Raw genomic sequence first — 24,144 nt, 5'->3', positions numbered from 1 at the left:
TTTGAGTGCGTGTATATTGACCTTTCTAAATATTTTCTATTGTTTTTATTAACAGTTATCCGAAACAGGGGAGGATATAATATATATCTATCAGCTCTCTCGATGCCAATCAACTCATCTGGAGAAGTGGATGGGTGTCCTATACGCCTACAAGGGCCTCATGCTTGTGTTCGGTGTTTACATGGCATGGGAGACACGTAATGTCAAGATCCCAGCTTTAAACGATTCACGTTACATCGGCATGAACGTATACAATGTGGTCATCATGAGTATCATCGTGGTTGTCCTTTCCAATATACTTACCGACCAGCCAACACTCTCTTATGCCATCCAGTCAACGTTTATTTTCCTATCGACCACGGGAACTCTTTGCCTCATGTTTTTACCAAAGGTAAGTTACCATCAACCCCTCTCTCTCTCTCTCTCTCTCTCTCTCTCTCTCTCTCTCCAATGTGCAATACAAGTATTTCATCTCTTGATGTTTTGTTCTGAGTTTGTAACCTTATTAAAATAGGAATGTTCTACATCTTTTTCGCAGTAGATTATATTTTTCCACCTTACAAAAATAGAAACGGTCCATGTTTTAGAAGAGGGGTAAGTCCGTCTTGAAAGTGCGCATTAGAATATAAAAAAAAACGATATAGAAAATCAAAAATATTAATTTCTGAATACTTGCTTGTATTTTCTTGAAAAAGTAAATATTTTACCCTATAGCAAATAGTAATGCAGAATAGACCTTTGTTGGCAAACGACGCATCCAGATGGTTCCTCTAAGTTGATTGCCAAGTTTTTACAAATCCCAAGGGAATAAAGTTTTTCGCACTTTTCTTTACAGATACTCATCGAATCTTTAATGTAACAGAGCCCGTATGGCGGCTATATTCAAATACTGAGCCGTTCGCGAAATGGCGTCACGGAAAAAAGACTATAAAAATGGAGATAGAACATGTTGGAAAAAACGATAGCGTTAGAGACATAGATGACGTTCGCGAGGACAGAGGTCAGAGAGAATTAGCATGATCACAGTTTATTCGGGAAAGCATATGGAAATATCGTTGTTACAAAAAGTAGTAGAGTTATTACTTGTCCTGTGTTCTTTACGACGTACTTTGCTACAACGTGTTGGATTCCGTGTGTAAACGTGTGCAACGTTACATTAAGGTTTATATGTTGTTGTTCGGTAACGCCACTCTTCAGATCCTTGTATAGTTTCTCTGCATGATTAAGCTCCAGAGATGGACTAGACCACTCCATTGCTTTAATGTGCTTCTTCTTAAGTCATTCTCTTGTTGTCATTATCTTATGCATTGGGTCACTATTATGCTGAGGAATTCAACATCGGCCGATTTTCGGTCTCCTGATTGAGGGAAAGTTTGTTTTATTTAGGATTTTCTTGCACTTGGTCCGAATGAACTTTCTCCGGAGTGTCCGTCCTGTTCCTTTAGAATATAAAAATTCATAAGCAGAGTATTTCTTCCACAAAAGCTTAATGATCGGAATTAAATAGGCTTTTCTTCTCAAAACATGAATCAAAGTAAAGATAAACAGCTCAATTTTAGTCGCATATAACGACAGCATTCTTCTCAATCTTCCTCTGAATCATACAGGTGATTAATTGAAAATTTTAGACGCGCTTTGTGGCCTGAATTTTGCTGACTAGGCAGAAAAGAAATATTTATGCTTTCAATAAAAAAACAGATGTTTAAAATAAATATAACGTATGAATATAATTTTCTAGATTTTTTTATTTCAGCTCTCGCTGAAAGTTATAGATAGTTATTTTTTCTGAAGTGGCAGCTCCAACAGGGATGAAATATTACTGTATTTCATTGCCTTAAAGACGAAACTTACCATTTAAAGAACAGCTTATACAACATCGATTTTTGATTACCATTCAATCTTCATGTATTTTTTGGATTTTGATACTCCTACATGTATCTTCGTACTTGGTTTCTACGTTGTATATCCTTGGGACCTACATATCTATATATTATTTTCTTAAAAAATTACTTTCCCCACATTTTGAATTTTCAATTTATGTGATGACAAGCGAAATTATAGCCAGCCTATTACTGCTTACTTTGCTAACTATTTTTCCATCATAGGAGAAGAGTAATTGTATAAAACCCTATAGAGTGAGGAAATTTCATTCGTATCTTTTGTATCGAACAATAAATATTGTAATTTCTAGTCTAATTTGTATTGATTTTACAGAATTTAAATTTTCTAATATATATATACTAGCAAAAGTACCCGTCGTTGATTGGGTTCAAAAACAGCCTACAGAAAATGGACTCTGATTTATGAAAGTATCATAGGTTATGAAAAGGAAGGGTTGTAAAGAGATAGCTTCGAATTCGGGGGTATCAAAACCAAATCAAAATGTGATGAAAGCAAAAATAAAATAGATAAACCCCATAATTTATTATACCATACCTGTTCACACTGAAACACTTATTGCAATATTCTGTGGATCTGTATTAAAAAACCTTGTTAAACTTTGTGACATATTTCCATTCTATGGAGGTCAGGCGTGAACGAACACTCCATAATTTTATTATACCATATTTCTTCAAACTGAAACATAATTATCAAAGTATACTTACGCAGATAGATATGAAAAGTCTTTATTAAAGTGTGTGCCTATTTCTATTCTATGGAGGCCAGGCGCGAACGCAGACCCCCACAATTTTATTATACCATTCCTATTTAAGTTAAAACATACTTATCAAAGTATTCTTATGTACATCTATATCAAAAACACTTGTAAACGTTTTTTTTTAATTCAAAAATTTTTTATTTCCATACTTTGTGGACCAGGCGCGAACGCAGACCCCACACTTTTAATGAACACCGTTCTGCAGGATCAAACATACCCATTTCTGTGTCTTGATACATCTTCTATCATTATATGTAATCAGTTTTTTTTAAAATAGTCAAACATATAGGAGCTTATTCGTGACCAGACACACACATTCAGCTTTATATTATTAGATATATAATATATATATATATATATATATATATATATATATATATATATGAATTGTTTTATTATACACTTATACGAAAAAATATATAACGCATATATGTATTAGGTTGGTACAAAAATAATGTCGTTTTTTGACATTCAACTATATATATAAAAATGACATTATTTTTGCACCAACCCGTATGTATATGTATATTATTTGTTTAATAATCAACTTCAATAAATGAGCAGAGTTTACTTGTAGTATAAAATGTACCTATGACAAGTGTAACTCCACACTAATGAAGCTCGGCTAGGACCCCTTTTTGTCTGGATACTCGGCTCGGATTGTCTGGTCCTTCTCTAGGGTTGTTACATTGAATCCTGCATGCTGAAAGCGAATATCGAAGCCGCGGGCAGAAAGAAAAACAGACACGTGAATTCTATTCTACAGAATTATTTCACAAACTTATGTACAAAGTTTTTTTACAAATATAGTCAGTTCTTAGTAAGTTTTCAAAGTCTCAAATCTCTTTAAAGACAGCGTCAGACGGGCGGAGGAGGAGGAAGAAGAGTCATGTCTCCAGGGAACGGCGGGTTTCCTCGAGTTCGCGCACAACTCTTTCAGAAACTGCTTCGAAAATGGCTAATTTCCGCGCGACACTCGTATTAATAGTGGTGTATGGTCGGGTTTGTAATTCTCCTTAGCCAACCAAACACGTCACGGAATCGGAAAGCCCCAGATTTTTGCCTGTTTGCAATTCCCGAATCTGTGATCTGAGATTTACAGACATACTAATTCCCATGAGCTCTAAGGTCATCATGTCAGTTCCGACTTCTGCCTTGTAGTTCATGGAGGCCAGACAGTATTATGCTTCAAGTTTCCTGTCATCTATTTTAACTGCAAAATATATTTCTCTGATTTCAAACAATATCTATTTTGACATGAAATAAAAAGTATATATTTATTTTCTCTATTTTAAATCCTCGGGTTATCTGCCGTCACCCGGGAACGATTAGCTATCTCAGCGTAGTTATTCGGCCTCTCCCAGGCCCCTGGGGGGATCTAAAGCTCCCTAATGAGGGCAAATTACTCCCTCAGGTTGATTACGTCACACAAGTACGCTTAACCGGAAACTTTTCGTTTCAATATTGTATGATGTCAGCTCGTAAACGTTTTAATAAATTTAGTACAAGATACAGACGGACAGGCACAAGTGAGAATTAAAGAGACTGTATAAAAATACATGGATGAGAAGCAAGGATAAAATATTTATATTTAAAAATTGTAAAGTGGAATTGATCCCTTTAACAAATCCAAAACAGCGTCCGCTTTTGTTTCATTGTTAAACAAAAAAAAGGTGCCATTAACGTAACAAACGTAAAGGTCAGGTTTTTAAACCAGATTGTAGACTCTCTTCATGAAAATTCACAAAAATATTTGCCAAAGCTGGTCTCAAATAAGAACTCATCACCACACCATTATACGTTCATATATGATATTGAAACTGAATTCAACCGACATAGTGGTTAATTTTATTAATCCCACGGAAATATTTCGGGAATAAAGAGAATTAGAAGTTGACTACGACGTAGAGCGTCATCATATCTATTAATAGTTTTTAATGTGTACTGATGTTGCAGAGATTGGATTCCCATATGAAACAACACAGTCCAGCAAAGATGTTTCACCATCAGATGTTTTGTATAATACATAGGGTTCGGCTATTTGTGAACACCTAATAAATAATTCCAGGTTCAGTGTTGACTTGTTCTCCATTCTTAGAAAATCACACCCATTATTTCATTTAAAATCTCTAGAAACCATTTATATTAAGTGTTTTAGACATCTTTGTAAGCAAAATGAAAATATTTTAGGACTTATGCAATCTCTATTTGATTCTTTCCCTTTTTAATTTGCCTCCTCGCTCTTTTTTTTTGTTGTTTGGTTTTTTGTGTGTGTCTCCCGCTATATTCCCATTCCATATTATTTTTTATCATAATTATACCTCGATTTTGCTCTGTTGAACTGGCGCTTTTTGCCATTTAAATTTATTAATATTAAATAACATTAAATTATTTAAATTTCATTATGTTAAAATTTTCTCTAGATTTGTCCTCAACTGACAGGAATGCTTGCTACTTGAATAGTTTTTTTTTTCGAATTGCTAGCGTTTAATTTTTTCCCCTTCTCCCTGTTTCCTTGACTGTATAAACCTGCAGAAATTTAAATGTTATCTAAGCAAACATCTCGCACCAAACCGTCCCACTAAGGATGACCCTATAGATAATTCATACTAACCACTTAGGTAGTGACAATGTGTCTTGTATCCAGTTAATAAGTGTTTTTAATTGTATCAAAGCATCAAGGTAAGAATTGGTTATATTTGACAATTATGGCCACTGAGGGAATCGATGGAAGATCAAACTAATGTATTTTTATTAATATATATATATATATATATATATATATATATATATATATATATATACGGTCGTGCGCAAAACAAAAAGGACAAACAAATTTTACACATTTTATTGCACTAAAACATTTTATTGCACTAAAACATTTTATTGTACTAAAAGCTATATTGAACAAAAAACAATTGAACAAGTAAACTTAAACGAGACTAATAACACAGAACAAGACATTTACTTTAATAAATGCTTAGGATGGAATCGCATTCGTTTTTGGTTCTCAAAAGTTCTTCCAGCCAATGCACGAGATATTATGGGCTAAATATTCTCGATTGGATTTACATCGGGGCTTTGACCTGGCCAAAATATCACATTAATTGAATTATCAGAAAATCATTTTCTGTGACTTTAGCAATGTGTGCAGGGTCATTATCATGTTTAAAAATAATGTTCTGGGATATTCTCAGCTTCTGGATACTTAGTAACAGTCATATTTCTAATATCCGAATGTATTCCTTTGCATTTATTGACTTCTCACATCTAATAAGTTCCCCAACTCTTGCTACAGTAAGAGTTCCCCCATACCATTATCCTTCCGTGTTTAAGTGTCGATTTTATGTAACTTGGCGAGAATCTTTCTCCAGTTCTTCGATTGCACCGTTCGGAAGCATCGGAAGCATCACTAACAAGACAAAATCTTGATTCATCTAACACGAAAACATTCCTGAACGAGTCTGTATCTTTCTTGCCATAACCCGAGAAAAATCTCTTTCTATCATAGATATTCTTCTTAGATAAAAATGGCTTCTTTGCACACCTTTTAGAGGAAAACCCCATTTCTTTCATTCGTCTAGAAAGAGAATTTCCAGCCCCTGTTTTGAATTCTTTGCTATAGTCAGCATAAGTCTGTGATCATCCTTCAAAGTGACTGCTCTAAGGAGACCAGATCACGATTTCCCTTTTACAACGGATTCGACTTCGAACCTTTGACAATTTGGTTGTTTATATCCTTGCCAAGATGTGGTCTTACCATTTTTAGGATTAATTTTTCCACTTCTTATTATATGCTATAAAAATAACGATCTGCAAAATTTTCAGCGAAAATTAACAAAAATTCGTGGAAAGATATTGAAAAATCGATTTATTCCTTCTTTCACGCTTGGCCCTTTTTTTGCTCATGAGTGTATACATACACATATGTGTGTGTGTGTTTGTGTTTGTATACACTCATGAGCAACAAAAAAAATGGGCCAAGCGTGAAAGAAGGAAGAAATCGATTTTTCAATATTTTTCCATGAATTTTTGTTAATTTTCGCTGAAATCAGCGAAAATTAACAAAAATTCATAGAAAAATATTATATATATATATATATATATATATATATATATATATATATATAAATCTTGGAACGTACGCCATTCAAGGAAACACGTGTAAAATAAAAGAAAATATTATGAAAGAAAATATACATACATACATACATACATATATTGGTTTGGGAATGTTAAATACTGATTGATATATATATATATATATATATATATATATATATATATATATATATGCTCTAACAGAAGTAATTGAATACTTTCGTTATTTCTCCTATAACACTAATTTACATTATATTACAAGTTTTAAACAGAACTGAATTCGGAAACGTTGTCTTAATATATATTTTTAGATGAATTACAAAGATGTATGCACGTGCGTCTACTGTAATAAAGAATATGAAATTATCATTTCATATTCTTCGCACGAATCTCCTCCCAGATGTACTTGTTTCTCTTATTGTTTGCATTATTGTTATTTGAAAACAAAAGATCGCTACTGTGTTGAAATTCTCCATTCACAATAATTTTGTAACCTTTCTCTAGAATGTAAAACGCAATGTTGAACATTTGTGAATGTGTGCAGTTTTTTCTTTCGTATTGTTTCATTACTTGATGCATTCAAAAACAAACTGAACAAAGTTTGACTTTTGCTTTTATTTCTCTATTTTTTTCTAGATATACGCAATCATGACATCAAACGGAAACCCGGTTATAACCGGAAGTGGTATAACTATACAAGCCAACATCCGGCGATTTGATTTTAGCGACAAAAAAGAGTTGCAGTACCGAGCAGAGATTCAGAATAAAGTCTACAAACGGGAACTCGTTGCGGTAAGCACATTATTAATCAATTGATTAATACTCACGAAGGCCAACGACAAAAGAAATTGTATGCATTACATCAGTTGTTACAAAATAGACATTGTATTTGTGTTTAATTAATTTGTAGAATTTGTATTGTGAAATATATGTATTATTTAAATGAGAGATCTATTCTCTTTATATGTATGCGCAATATCAGTACTTATGTTGAGTTATAGTTCAGTAGGAGCAATAACATTACTTATGTCGAGTTATAGTTCAGTAGACGATTAATACACTGCTGAAATTCGCACTGTACGCTTGCTGACTTCCGCCCACTGTAGATGTACAGTCTGCGTCGTGTGTCAAAGAAAAGTTGGCTCAGTTTGGTCTGGAATGCGAGAATTCATGTGACTTTGCGAGATATCATCCTTTACAAAAGACGGCGGCCGCCATCTTCATCTTTCTTTCTCTATTTTCGGTCGGCGACGCCGAGCCGGTCCCGAGGTAAGTCTTTCCTTTTCGTCCGTCTCTCTTACGCACCCACACAACACACAAACACGCGGGTGCTTGTCTCCTGGATGCACATTACACCCACAGCTGAAACACAAATAAAAAATCGGTGCCAAAGTAGATTTTCTGCCTGAAGCGCACATAAAAGCAAGATAAAACACCAGGATACCACATTCTGTTTGTGCAAAAAGCCAGCCGACTTCGCAACTCTCTTTATCTGCCAGTGTTCCTTTCGAATTAAGTTGATTCAGATTTTTATATAGATGTATTTGCCATGTAATCTCGTGCTCATTTTCATATTCAATTTTTTTTCTTATTAGATGCGTCCGGATATGGTTAACCCAACAAAGAGATTTTCTTCGCCCTAATATTCCTCCAAACAAACCATCCATCTAATATTTAGTTGGTGGATGAAACATGGCATGCACAGATAGTACAAAATTTTGATCTGACAGAAATTCGTTTTTACAAGTTGGCCAACGTATTTTAATGACAAGGGCGACTGTTATATAAATTATCACCGCTCCACAGAACTCCAGCAAAAAAGAGCCACGGTCGGTGCTTGTATGTTGAGCCACAATTTTTTTTTTATATAAGCGGACTTTCGTTTTAGTTACGGCACTTATTATAACCGATGCTTCGTCTAACTATCACTATCCAGATCTTCGTAGTATGCCAGAGTATGTTGCGTTATTGGGAGTTGAATATTTTATAATATTAAATAGTCTGCATGGACATACTGCGTGCGCATGTGATGAAGGTTAATCTGAATGTGTGTACGTGTCACTAAATGTCTATGGTGCTTCTTAACATGTTCTTACTGTATAATTAACTCTTTTCTTTAATTGTTTTAACCCTACCATGATCTTTTTTAATGTGTGTGTGTGTGTGTGTGTGTGTGTGTGTGTGTGTGTGTTAACATATAACACGAATACATAGAGGTGGCATACCTGATTTCTGTTGGTCAGCCTCTTGAAGATTTTCAGCAATTCTTGGGGAGAAGGATTCTGTGTAAACGAAGACGTTTCAACAGCTATACTAAGACACTGTGTATTTTTATATGATTTATTCACTCCCAGGCATGACTTCTAAGAGAGGAGCGATCGACGATCTTTACTCTGATGGCTAGTTCTTACACGTCCCACGTCTGAGACGTCCTCCTCTTTGAGATGAGACCCCTTTCAGACCATCTTCCTTTGTTAACGTCTTCAATTCAACTATTTTCAACTATTTTCTCAGCTGACCAAAACACGTGATCACATACACGTACTTCCGGGTCAGCTATCAGACTCTTCCAGTGCAATTGATCGGTCACCGAGTTTGATGTGATTTGATTTGTTTTAACAATATATAAAATCACAGTTCACACCTCCCTGTTCACCACGCCATAAACAGATCGATAGATAAATACATACTATAATAGTCACTGGTATTTAACATGTTACTTAAAAAAATATTACAGACTGTGTTATAAATACCGTCTCATCATCTTTCTTTTGATCAGGATGGCCTGTGGGTGCCGAGGATTAGTTGATAACTAGTTGTTTTGTTTTGTTTTTTTTTCGACCTTCAGATTTTCGGTCTTTCGTGAACTTGTTACATGGCGCATACCCTGTTAACTCTGGGAGTTTGTCTTTCTACATCCATGTTTGCCAGCAACACCATCTTTCTCCCTGTATAGTTCTTTAGAAGGTTATGTTTGCTAGACCTAATGATCGTGTGATATTGCCGTACCAGTTCATTTTCTCTTCTATACAGTAGTCAATAGATCTTTATGTGGCCCGACTGCTATTTACTTTCTTATTTGTAAACTGGTATTTGTGGTGTTCATGATCTTTCAGAAGCATCTTATCTTTGTAGCTTGTATCCTAATCTCTGAATCCGCAGTCAACATTCACGACACACGCGAACAGCAATATGGAGATGACTTTAAATGTATGTGTTCTGATGCATGTTTTTTTTTGCAAAATAAAAAGGACATATTCCTCAATATTTAAATTAACTGGAAAAGTTTCCTCCGCTGAATATACTACGAATTTTAAAAATGCAACATTATTTAGTCAGGAATATACAATTTGTATAATCGTATGTTAAGACATCTTAAAACGATTAAACCTCCAATCCATTTTGTAAATCTCAAATGCAACCTACTCATGGACGTGTTAATAAAATGCTATCTGTTCAACAATCAAACCACATTAGATACACATACACTTCAGAACAAACCTGACCTATGAATGACGAACAATCTTTTAATTAGCGTCGTTCAATTCTATACTTTAAATGTACACTTCTGTTTTATAAATATATCGGGTTATGATCGATTTAGACTTTGATTGCTTGTTAATAGTCTGATAAAGACCTGCAAGTTTAAGATCCGGTGTGTGTGAAGGGCATCCAGGATCATACCACTTACTGATTAAATGATCATTAAGGTGTCCGACGAATGGTTGAACGGCGATAAAGCGAAAACTGTTAAACATTCATGACTGAAACTTGGTGGACAAATCAAAAGTAGACTAATTTTTATTTGCATGAAACACGATCGTTCTACGGAGAAGATTGTGAATTCCGTTAAAGATCCTATGAGTGGTATTTTCGGTGGGGGGTCTTTTTATAGTTCTAGGTGATATGAAAGCAGTATAGATTTAAGTAGATTTTAATAAAACATTTATATTTCAATCGTAAGTGCTGTTTTAGGATCCTTCTATAATAAAGCACACACGCACACACACAAACACATACACACAAACACACACACACACACACACACATATATATATATATATATATATATACAGTCGAACGATAAATTTGTCGTTCTAAAGAAAACAACACTACAGCTTTATTTTAAAACATTATTGAAAAAATCAATTAATGTAACTTGATTATGTAGTAGAGATGACATCTATTCAATGTATCCGCCTTCAGCTTCAATCACCACGTCGATACGGGTTCGGAACTGCGAGCATGCCTTTTCCACAAGCGCCGGCGGAAGCTCGGCAAATACTTTGCAGATGGCGGCGATCTGGATGGCTTGGATGTTGTGAGAGATCATGTTTGTGATGTTCTCCACGTATGACCAAACGAAGTAGTTCAACGGCGGAAGAGGGCGGGGATGTTAGAAAAGGGTGCAAAGTCGTAGAAATCCTTCTGAAGCCAATCCTGGGTCTCTTTGGGCTTGTGAGCCGGCGCTGAGTCCTGCTGCCGCACTCAGTGTCCACCAGTGGCTATTTGGTTGCACCAGGGGATCACGACACTCTTCAGCACACCCAGATACATTTTGATGTTAACTTTCAATCCGACTTCGAAGATGTGAGGTAGCATGATGTGGTTCTAACTTGAAACCACACCAAAGACAATAACCTTTAAACTTTCTTTTTATCACACTCAGCACGTTCTTGTTATTCGTGGCAATCCAGCGGTAAATTTTGACGATGCTGGCAATGGTGTTGTTGTCATAACTTGGATCGGTAGAGAGTATGAGTTGTACAGCGGTATATCTCCAATCTCGCTCGTTGAACATTGCGTCACTTTCAGACATGATAGAAGATCCTATCGCTCTTGGGATTTGAACACAACTGGCCAACTAGTAGATGGTTTACAACAAAAAAGAAAACCGGTTTTCATCAAATGGAAATAGAATCATGACTCCATTTTGTGTACATGTTTCAAATCCCAAAAGTATGTATTAATATTTTTAATTTTTCTTTAGATATATGCTACTCATACCTGTGCAATGCTCCTGAAAGTTTAGCATACATACGGAGATATTTTTCATTTATTGTAAGGATTTCACGTTTTGTTGCTAACTTAAATAGTTCAATCATCGACAAATCTGAAGAAAAGACACATGCACACACACACACACACACACACGCGTATAGATACACACAAATATATTGCTATTTTTTCTTTGTTTTATATTTACATTTGTGAATATTTTATTATAGTTATAATAACTGTGATTCTTGGCATGATTGACAGTGTTTCATGTGTAAATAATGTTGCTTCTTTTATAACCCTAAAAAAATATGGAGAGAATAAAAAAGTGAAGAAATATATCGATAAGTAAAATTCGCCGATTTCTTTCATTCAAACATATTTGAATAAAAGGATGCTCCGGATTCTCATTCAAATCAGTTAAAGTATCTTACATGAGTTTGAGCATCTACTCACTGAAATCGGTTTGAAAATTTACTTAGTCAAGTGAGTTTGAACATCTACTCATTTACATGAATTTGAACAAGTAAGCTTGAACATCCACGACATTAAAAAAAAAAGTAAACGTGTACTTATCCAAATAATTTTTAACATCTATTCGTTCAAATCAGTTTCAACATTTACTCATTCAAAGAAATGTAGACGTGTACTCATCTAAATTTCAAACATCTCATCATTAATATAACTTTAGACATCTACTCATTTAAGTATGTTTGAAAATCTACTTGTTTAAAAAGACTTAAACGTCTATTCATTCAAATAAGTTTAAACATCTACTCATTCTATGATGTTACTTCCCGTCCAGCCGGCCGTGCCAGCTGGAAAGGGTGTTGGCCCTTCCTCTTGTCGTATGGGTGATGCCATCAGGTGCCTACTTTCCCACATTGTCTTCGATCCAAGTCGCCACGCGCTGAAAAGGAAGTCGGGTATTCTCCAGCAAGTCACTCCAATCAGACTGGTGACGTCATAAGAAGAAAAAAGAGACAGACGGCTTGTTATTAGTAAAAAGTATAAGTGTGTTATAAAAGCAAAAATAAACACTAATTACTTGTTACATAAATGTATAATAGTTGAGTGTTGGAACATTGCGAACGTCTGATTTTCTAAGTTCGTTATCGTGGCCGTGGTAGGAATATAGCGCGGCTCACTTCTACTGTCGATACGGGATTTGACACCTTTGGCCTCTCGTCCAGAAACTTCGCTACTGATTTACATGACATCAGTCATCTTGTGACCGGCGGTCTATCAGCTCGACTTGTCGACCTCAGCAACAGAAAAAGCACACGACTTCGCAACTTGCCCTGTTTATATACCAATTTGCCATCGCCGGTTAGAAATTGATCGTCCATTCATACGTATCAAGTGTTTGAACTGGTCAATTATCGGTGTCACCTGACATTCGATACCATATTTCTACATATCAAATGTCGGTCCATTCAATTTTCCTTTGTTGTTTTTCTGCATCCTATTTTTATTTTAAAACTTAATTTTATTTTAAAACGGATTTTTATTTAAAAACTTTGACCTGTTTTCTGTAATTTAAAGCTCTCTTAATTATTTTATAAATTAAGTATCAGTAATTCTAAAACCCACGAGTCAGATTAGATTTCTCGTACCGCATTTCCCTAATATTCAACATCAGACGCTTCACAGTGTTATAATTCAAATAAGTTTATAACATTTACTCATTCAAATAAGTTTAAACATTTACTCATTCAAATAAATTTAAACATATACATTTTAATAAGTTTATAGCATCTACTCATTCAAATAAGTTTAAACATCTACATTCAAATAAGTGTATAACATTTACTCATTCAAATAAGTTTAAACATATACATTTAAATCAGTTTATGACATCTACTCATTCAAATAAGTTTATAACATTTACTCATTCAAATAAGTTTAAACATCTACATTCAAATAAGTTTATAACATTTACTTATTCAAATAAGTTAAAGCACTTACATTCAAATAAGATTAAACCCTTGCATTCAAATAAGTTTATAAGATTTACTTGTTCAAATAAGTTTAAACATCGAATCATTCATGTAGGTTTTACAATCACTCATTCAAATATGTGGAACACCTCATCATTAAAATAAGTTGAAATCTACTTTTTGTCAGTGTTAAAATATTATCGATTTATATTCAATTTATTTTGTTTATTATATTTTAAATTTCTCTAAATTATCTAACCTATCATTCATTTTGAACGTTAAAACATAAACGTTTTTTTTTCATTGTGGCAATTATCTAATTTCTTCAAAATTTAAGTACTTTTTTTTATATTTCTCAATTTTCAGCTGGAGGAAGAGATAGGTCGTCTTGAGATGCTACTAGAAATTCCTGCTATCACTTACTTCCGGTTGACGGATGAACTTTTAAGCCTAATGCCGGAAAGCGAAATTGACTTTAATGTCATTACAGCGAGCATGAGAGGAGGAGTTCTACAGAGGTAAAACTAATTTATTAACACATGTTTCGTGTTCATTTTCTTTGTTTTAATTATTTTAAGTTTGTGACGTTAAATTAATTATACAGTTTTAGAGAATATATCTCACAATTTTATAATTCTGTGCAACTTCCAGGTAACGCATTGAACTTAAAAGCTTTCTCTATTTTTAGAGTTTAGAATTATGAGTGGATGAAAGACAAGAAGTTTGCGTGTACAAAAATAGACAGCTATTATTTTAGGAAATACTTCCATTCATATTTTTAAAAATCAGTTTACTTTCGTACGGCCATTAACTTCTTGAAATAAGACAATCTAAGTAAAAATATCGATGCAATTTTCCGAAACAACAAAGTTCCATGTTGAAATTTTATGAATGGGTAAACTTTTATTGGAGTGCGTCTAAATTAAAATCTAACTGACGTATTAGTTTAAAAATTGATTACGTGCTTAATACTAATAAAATGTGGAAATATATAAATTGAAACAAAATTATAACTTGGCAGGTGTAAGTCTAGTAAACGTGTTATATTTGCGCATGCATGAATATACATTTATATCTTTAACATTATTATTTTTTAAATTTTCGTATGTGCATGAACTTAGATCAGGCGATAAAAATAAGCTATATTAAATAAAGAAGTAGTCAACCACCTCAGCAGAAATAACCTTGTTGGTGATATGCAATATGGTTCCGTTCTGCTTTAAGTACTTTTTTATGTTTACAAATTTTTGAATGCAGTCAAAGTATAAATAGTGGTAGTAATTGTTTCCGGACGAGTCCGAGTATGTTTAATGATGCGCTAATCATAGGATTAGTGAATCTCTCGACAAAGGCTTCCTCTCTAGGGTAATTGCTCTTGACATATCAAAGGCCTTTGATAAGGTATGGCATAAAAGCCTACTTCACAAGATTTCCAGCTACGGTATAGCTGAAAATATTTTCTCAATTATTAAATCATTTCTCTCTGATAGGCTCATAAAAGTAGTGGTTGATGGGCAGAAATCAGAAGCCCACGGTATTAATGCTGGTGTCCCTCAAAGGTCAATCCTGGGCCCATCTCTCTTCCTGATCTATATCAATGATGTCCCAAAATACATACTTAAATCATTCGTTGACATCTCTGCTGATGACACGACCATCTATGGCAACACATCAAAGGCAGTAAATGACAAAGTTCCCTCTGATTCTTTCTCCTCTGATCTTGAGCGCGTGGTGCAATGGGTGAAGAGGTGGCTGGTTACTTTTAATGCATCTAAAACCAAGCTCCTATCTTTACATCATCAACGCTCTGATCCCTATCTGGCATCAATTGAAATGGGAGGCTCTACGTTTTGATAAGCTTCTGGGATTGACCTTTACTCCTAATCTGAAATGGAACACGCACATCAAATCTGTTGCCAAGGTCGCTGGAAAAATGATAGGATCCTTCTATCGCTCCAGTAGATATCTCACTGCTGATGCAATTCTCTGTCTATATAAGAGCCAGGTACATCCCAAGGATGGAGTATTGCTGCCATATCTGGGCAGGAGCTGTTAACAACAGCCTATCCTGCCTTGACAGAGTACAAAATAGACTTCGAAGCCCGGTGGCGAATGCCCTTTTCTCTCTCCCACAGAAGATACGTTGCAGCCTTGTCGTTGTTTTATCATATGAGCTCCAATCTCTGGTCCCCCCCTCGTCAATCTTTCGCGAAAAACACCCGTCTAGCTGAGACCACTGTCAGTAATTTTCCCTACTCTTTATCTGTGCCTAAATCAAAACGTAGATTCCATGAACAAAGATTCTTTCTTAGAAGTGCACGCCTGTGGAACTCTCTTCTGTTTGCCTGCGTCCTACCTGACTACAACTGTGATGTCTTCAAGTCCAACATAAACAAGTTTCTGATAAACCGCCCCCTTAAGTAAGCCACTTTATCAAATCTCCATTACTAACGATTACTACGATATTATCCCATTGATTACTGTACACGCAATAACCCTTATCCCCGAGTGGCCTCCGGGCCTTGATAAGTGGTGACTACCATGTAAAAAAATATGTTTTGGTTACGATTCTTCATGATGATATCTAAGTTACATTTTTTAAATTTGGAAATCACTACTATATACTAAGCCAAATATAATAATCAATAGTCTATTTGCTTTATAATAATAAATATGAAATCTGCATTAATAAAAAATACCATATTGTATCGGTTTACGACCGTGCAACACTTAAAATCTGATAGTATGCGTGTTAGTGTGTGTATGCATCTATGTCTCTGTAAGTAAAAATAAAATTCCGGATTAAGGTAAAGAATTTTTTTGTGCGAATGGACGTTTCGTTCAGAGAAACCAAATAAAAAGTTTATCTGCTTGGTTTTCCCCAGGTAAAATTGATTACTTTACCTATATGTGGACTGTATCTTTTTTTATTTTGAGCTTTGCGTTTTCTTAGATATTCCCATAAATAGTAAAGATTTTTATTAAACTCACTTTTTTGTATGATTTTTAAAAAAAATCAAATATCTTATATATATATATATATATATATATATATATATATATATATATAAAATATTTGATATATATATATAAGAGAAAGAAAATTAAATCTGTAAGTTGAACTTTACAATCAACATTTAATCAATCAAAAATGTACATTGTTTTTTGGAGTATTAAGTCCAGAAATAAATTTTAATGGTAAAGTTCAACTTACAGTTTTAATTTTCTTTTTTTATAATAAGCTCTACTCTTTATTGCGTATTGAGCTTTTTTAATTCGGTTGGGATTAAATTTTCTATATATAAATACTATTATTTATATTAGTTTGAAGTTTACCATTGTGTATATCAGGTAAACACTACATCCTTTTGTTTTCATTAATACACACACACGCACACACACACACACATGTGTGTGTGTTTTAAACAAATAATAATATTTATTTTACATAATAGTACCTTTTAATTTGGCTTATAAACGCATTTGATACGTATAATATTTTATAAGATTCATTATTTTTAACTATAAAAAAAGAGTTTCTTCAAATTTATGTTTACAAATTTTTGAATGCAGTCAAAGTATAAATAGTGGTAGTACTTGTTTCCGGACAAGTCTGAGTATGTTTAACACACACACGCGCGCGCGCACACACACACACACACGCGCGCGCGCGAATCTTATAAAATATTATACGTATCAAATGCGTTTATAAGCAAAATTAAAAGGTACTATTATGTAAAATAAATATTATTATTTGTTTAAAATGAATATTTTATGCGATAGACGCCATATTCAAAATTTTATATATTTTTTCCTCGCCATATTGGTGAATTGAAGAAAAAATTAGTATACAGTCCGCGTGCTGTTGTGTCTGCGGTGATATTTTCTAATGCCGGTGGATTACGTTGGCAAGCATGATATGAAAGTCGGAGATATGTTTTGCGTGATATAAGCGTTGTTTAAATTTTAATATAAAATACGTATGAAATATGTTTATATGCGAAATTACAACGCAGTATTATGTAAAATAAACAGACACATTTATTTGTTTAAAATTGATATGTAGTTTGCTTGAAGCATTGTGTGGGATAGGTATGTAGTAGAGATTCAGAAGGCTATTACAATGCGAGAAATGAGATATAATCGATGTTGATAAGAGAAGATGAAAACAAGTGGCGATTTACAACTCAATGAGTATATATATATATATATATATATATATATATATATATATATACATATATATATATATATATATATATGTATATATATATATTCAATTGTGTTAAGTATAAATGTCTTACTTGTTATGTGTGTAACAATATCCATTAAATTTCGGGAAAAACTCTTCTTTTCAAATGGTGGATGTGACAGTTCGATTCAAAGCATGCCGGATGGGGCGACAAAATGAATTAAATGGCTATGTGGAGCCTCGCAGCAAATGTAAGGAGGGGGTTTATATGTATACTGTGTTTTAGGTAATTAACATATTGTTGTAGTTGTTAGATTTTTCTTTTTTTTTGTTCTTTTTTATATATAAATATTTTTTCCTAGTTTATACTTGTTGCTTTTGCATGATCTTTATTTTATTTTGTATATTTTATATCTATTTCTTTGAATCGAACTGTCACATCCACCATTTGAAAAGAGGAATTTTTCCCGAAATATAATGGATATTGTCACAGACATAACAAGTAAGATAGTTATACTTAATACAGTAATATGTAATATAGACATATATGTATATATATGTATACATATAGACATATATGTATGTACTTATTGATTTGTAAATCGCCACTTGTTTCCGTCTTCTCTCATCAACATCGACTATATCTCATTCCTCTTATTTGTTTAAATTTCATATTTCGACGATATTTTTTTATTTTAAACAACGCTTATATCACAGAAAACACAACTTGGACTTTCATATCACGCGTGTCAAGCGTAATATCTCGGCATCAGAAAATATCACCGCAAACGAACAACACGCGTGTTGTATACGAAAGTTTTCTTCGGTTTACCACCATGGCGAAGAAAAGAAATGTACAAAATTCTGAAGATAGCATTTGTCGCCGAAATATTAATTTTAAACAAATAAATATTTGTTTATTTAACATTATATTGCATTGAAATTTGGCTTATAAAGTATTTTATACCTATTTTTTTAACATTTAAACAACGCTTATATCACGAAAAACTCAACTCTGACTTTAATGAGCTTTGTGTTTTTATATATTCCACAGTATTTAGGGACTGGGAGATTTAACGCAATTCATTATCAGTAACAATTCACTCACAATGAAAATGGTGTTCCTTGGAGATTGAATGGCAACTCCCAGATTTCCATTTCTCCCCATATGTTTGAATATACAGAATGTCTTGTAATAGCTGCAACAAAGTATACTTAATTGAAACTCAGTATAAACTCAAAAAATAATAATTAATGGATACAACACAGTCAAGAAACCACTTCTCATTGAAAAGGCACATGTTAACTTTAAATCACAAATTCAATACACATCGATCTTTAATAAGCACACCAAGTTGAACTAAATACACATATACACATATACACATATACACATCAATCTTTAATAAGCACACCAAGTTAAACTAAAGCGACTATGACCACATTACTAATTCAAGAACCACATAGACAAACATTTTTCATAAAGCACCATTCTTAGTTAACTTTTTCATTAATGTACAATATATAATCTTTCAATTTTGTTGAAAATCCTATTGCCTTATATTGCACTCCATGTAACTCTTTAACGTCTGTCAATTTCCAAAAATCTTCCACTCGCAACCGTTTTATCTATATCTACAATATATCTCTCCTTTCTCCTTTCATTTTCTCATTTCCGTTTGCCCTGCCTGTCGCCTCAAGCGATGTTATAATTATCCTCCTTATTACTCCTTTTGACTCACTCGTCAATACGTCCTAACTTCCTCTACATATTTTCACTTCTTAATTTCCCAGCACCCATTATTCTGCATACACATACGTTCTACAACATTATTTCTCTTCCACTACGGTTTCCAATGTATTAATGATTTACATCATTTATTTAAAACAGAAATTCTTGGTATGGATAATACACTTCCTGAATATTTGAACATTGGACACTATATGCATTCTTTTCTCCGAAGAAATATATATATATATATACATATATATATATATATATATATATATATATATATATATATATATATATATATATATATGATTATGACGTTTTTTTGTTTTCAGGTGTTTTTCTTCTTCGTTTAAACATTTTTCCTTTTTATTATTTGCTGAGAAGCATTTTCTTCGAAATGATCAAACAGAAAAATACGATCGTTTGTTTATTTCTTGTATGACATAATGTTAATTTTGAAATTAAAAGTATGCTTTCAAATTAAAACATTGACTTAAATTAAAACGCTAACTTAAATTAAAACGTTGACTTAAGTTAACTTAATTGCCATAAATACGTTTTCATAACTCACTATATTTATACACACACACACACACACACATATATATATATATATATATATATATATATATATATATATATATATATAATATTACAAAAGGAAAACAGAAACGGGTTTACATATTAACGCACAACATATTTTGAATTCTGACGGTGTTATTTCCTTCGAATAAAAACAACAAAATAATTCAGTTAACGTCGTAGAAACACCGCGTAGTATCAAACATTGATTATGTTTTTCCTCAAATCAGTAATTTAGACAAAGTCATGAAATAAAGACGAAACGTTGATTAATATGCAAAAAAGTTTAACTTTTAGTGTATTTCATTACTTGTTATGTTCAATTATGTTTATCTAAAATTGGATTTATATGAACTCCTCTTTCTTAAATCTGATCGAAATGCCATTCTTATTTAATACGCATATATATATATATATACATACATATATAGACATACATGCATATATATACATACATATGTATATACATATATATATACATAAATATATATGCATACATATATACACATATATATACATATATATACATATATATATATGTATATATACATATATTCATACATATATAAATATACATACATATATATATACTTATATATATATGTGTGTGTGTATGTGCGTGTGGGTGTGTACCAGTCATATGATAATACCATGCTTCCAAGTATGTTTCTACTTTACGTTTTTACTGAATTTTATTTAATCGAAAATCTTAACAAGCCATCCATATTTTTCGTTTTTTCTTTCTATTTGGTAGCTGTCCTTCCATATCAGACGGTGATGACATGGTCTCCTATTTCGGTGACAGTACGGACGACAGTCGTCAACAGATGGACGATCACGGTGACGATGAGTTTGGCGATGGCTTGTCGGGAAAATCACCCAAGAAGGGCGGCTTGAAAAGGCGGCCGAATTCGGGCGCATACGGTGAATACGAGTTGACTTTTGACGAGATTACCGACGGTATCTTCCTCGACAAGACCGACGGCGAGAAGAAGAAGAAAAAAGGAGGATGGGAAAAGATTAACATAAGTAAACTGACTTCGAAAGGCTCGAAGGCTCGAGCTTTTTTCTCTGGTCGACGTAGTGCTTCTTTGAGAAGTGTAGTGACCCCGCCGCAGACCCCGTCGTTACCAGGGACATCGACCTCCTCTGGCGAGTCAACGGCCCATCTCCCTGCGGCTAATGCTATCTCTGCTCAGGTGCCGATGTCTTTGCTATCGCAGCGTCTCCAGTTTCAGTTAAAACAGGCGGCGCAGCTCTCGAGGCAACGATTACAGCGTCAAGCCCAATCCCTACCAACTCCGAAACCTAGCTTCCAGCGATCGTATACTCAACCATCACCTCCGTCATCACCATCCATGTCATCTAAAATAAAATCTAGCGACGCCACCACGCCCCAGGGTGATCAATTGAAGACAGTTCGTTTTACAGTAGACAGCTTTGAAGATGGGGGAAGATCCGAGGAAATAGAAGGGGATGCGATCGTCATGTCCCGGCGGTTCGAAAAGGAAAAGCATCCAGGAAAGGTGCCACGCTCTCTAACGCTATCAGCCTCTTCGTCGTCACTCAGAATAGGGTCGCCATCTTTATTAAACGTGTCAGCTTGCCAGTCGGCTATGTCAATTTCAACTCCAGTTAGTCCGAACACGACTGAATCTACAGACGTTAGTCTTGGAATAGAAACCGCAGGCGCTTCAAATCTTTCTGCAATGAAATTAAGCCTCCACAAGATACTGTCACCGACGATTCTTCGAGAGCTAAAGTTGAAAAATGTTAGAGAACTTCAGCAAGGAAAAGAGGTAGCAGTAGAAAAGCCACCAACAACACCGACGCCTTCCCCCGAAGTCTTATCTCCTCCTTTACCTTTTTCTTCTACTTCCAATACAGATACTACCACTACCACTACAGCTGCAAACATTCCAAGTGGTAGTAGTACTATGACAACTATAGCTAGCACAACAGCACCAAACAATGAAGAAGCAGTTGCCAACACATCTTCAAATACTCCTTCCTTCACGCTGGCATCGATTCTCCAACTCAAAAGACAGCAGTCCACATCTCCAACATCATCAAGATCGTCCGCGGAGATTGCGACCACGTCCGAAGGCACAACTGTAGAAACTACGACACCTGGTGATGGGGAAGATATCACCAGCTGTATCAGCCCTATCCCAAGTATCTACGTGATAGGAGCAGCACCCAAGGCTTTTCCGGAAGAGATCGTCGATCAACAGGACAGCAGTGCAAGCCCAGGTCGACAGAAGCCGTCAACGAGCTCTCGAAGTAGTTTTAAGTCAACATCAAAGACTTGGGCTCGAGCAGCAGCCAGGGCTGCGGCAAAAGCCGCCTCGCGGGCAGCGGCCCGAGCGTCTGCTGCAGCTGCGGCGGCAGCCTCATCAGTAAAATCATCCTCTTCATCCTCTCTATCATCAGCGCTGTCCTCTTCCACGAGCACTTCTTCTACGGGTCTGCATCTTCATGTTCGTTGTCCCGAACAGCGGAGTCCGAACCCGCAGACTCCTACTCTGGCTCGTGTGACCAGCACTGGGGACGAGGAAGGGTTGGCAGAAGAAGCTGCTGCACAAATTCCGGATCCAGAGCAGTTCGATATTCCGTCGGCGGAAGGGATGGAGAAAGTCATCGACAACGAACGGAAAATTCGGATCCGGCGACTGCAGCGGGATCTCACACGGATCCAGAAAGAGTTACAGGCTCTGGATGATCTGGAGTACGAAGTTTCGTACGTTTGATGTAGATGAGATTATCTTACTTCAGCCATGCGAGGGTGGAGTTAACGATCATCAATAGGTGTTAAACAACAAACATTTAAAAATGAAATGAAATAAAATAGAAAATAAGAGATTACAATAAAAAAAAAACACAATAATAATAACATTCATACTGCTGATTACTGCTGACGATGTTGGAGCTGCTCAGCCTGCTGATAAAAACGTTGGTTGGAGATCATCGTTTCCACAATTATTCTGATATGTTTCTTTTTGTGGGGGGGGGGGAATAAAATGCTAAAACGAACTTTGTAAAACCAGGGGAATGATATGAAAAAATTGGGATATATGCATATAGTATCTTATTTAAATTTTTAAATAAATCAAATATTTTGTTGATCCGGGCTAAAAACAAATGTAGCTCAAGCTCAATGCTTAAACTTCTGACAGACTACGGAAAGGGAAGAAACTTATAAAAAAATAAAATATCAAAGTAGTTTTCTTACAAAAGAATGCTACTACACACTATTTAAATAAATATCTTTAATATTACTGACATACAAAAAAAGTAACCTCCGCTAAGCGAAAGATACATTGTCATTATTTAAACACAGCAGGTACAAGCGAGTACGCCATGAACAGCAAACTATATAGAGAATAAACAAAATGTCCATATTAGCACGTCATTCCTGTTTCAATATCGACAATAAATTCCACATAAAAATACATATCTACGGTAGATTTTGACTAATTAAAAAATTCCTCTGCTTAAAATAAATCCACAAAAAGTGAAAAGAATATGAAAGCAAATTTATTTCTGCTTAATTATCATCATGTGTTATAGACAGATCATTCGTTTCGAATTTAAAGTTTGGACTATGAAGATTTCTTTGGCTGTTCCATCCGACATTCAACTGCATCAATCAAATGCAATGCAAATTAATAAACTGTAAGAAAAACATACGATCAGTTTCATAAAAAGCATAATATGTTTATAATGTTGTTATGTAATTGTTAGAATATTACTGGATGAGACGTTCAATGGGAAACGGTATCATTTGTCGTGACTGGGAAAATCGGAAAGATGGCCGAAAATCAGAATATAAGAATATTGGTTGAAAAGAATGTTTTATTCGAATAAAAAAACACTGACTTTCTGCTTCCTTTATTTTCATGTATCTACTACTATATCGGTTATTACATTGCCTCAT

The 24,144-nt window shown here is 34.4% G+C and overlaps 1 protein-coding gene across 1 annotated transcript in view; it reads left to right on the top strand.

The window, feature by feature from the left end:
- The window catches only part of LOC145256084 (uncharacterized), a 767,766-nt gene extending 744,045 nt beyond the window's left edge, over positions 1-23,721 (top strand). The window contains exons 13-16 of the mRNA XM_080114670.1: positions 56-391; positions 7,397-7,552; positions 14,065-14,216; positions 20,962-23,721. Of these exons, the coding sequence (XP_079970796.1) occupies positions 56-391; positions 7,397-7,552; positions 14,065-14,216; positions 20,962-22,957 (2,640 nt within the window). The 3' untranslated portion in view covers positions 22,958-23,721. The remainder of the gene's footprint in view (positions 1-55; positions 392-7,396; positions 7,553-14,064; positions 14,217-20,961) is intronic.
- The last annotated feature ends 423 nt before the right edge of the window (positions 23,722-24,144 follow it).

This window comes from Euprymna scolopes, chromosome 3 (assembly GCF_053919585.1).
Source record: "Euprymna scolopes isolate OS-2025 chromosome 3, ASM5391958v1, whole genome shotgun sequence".
NCBI lineage: Eukaryota > Metazoa > Mollusca > Cephalopoda > Sepiida > Sepiolidae > Euprymna > Euprymna scolopes.
The sequence above is the reverse complement of the archived record's forward strand: the minus strand, read 5'-3'. Positions and strand labels throughout refer to the sequence as shown.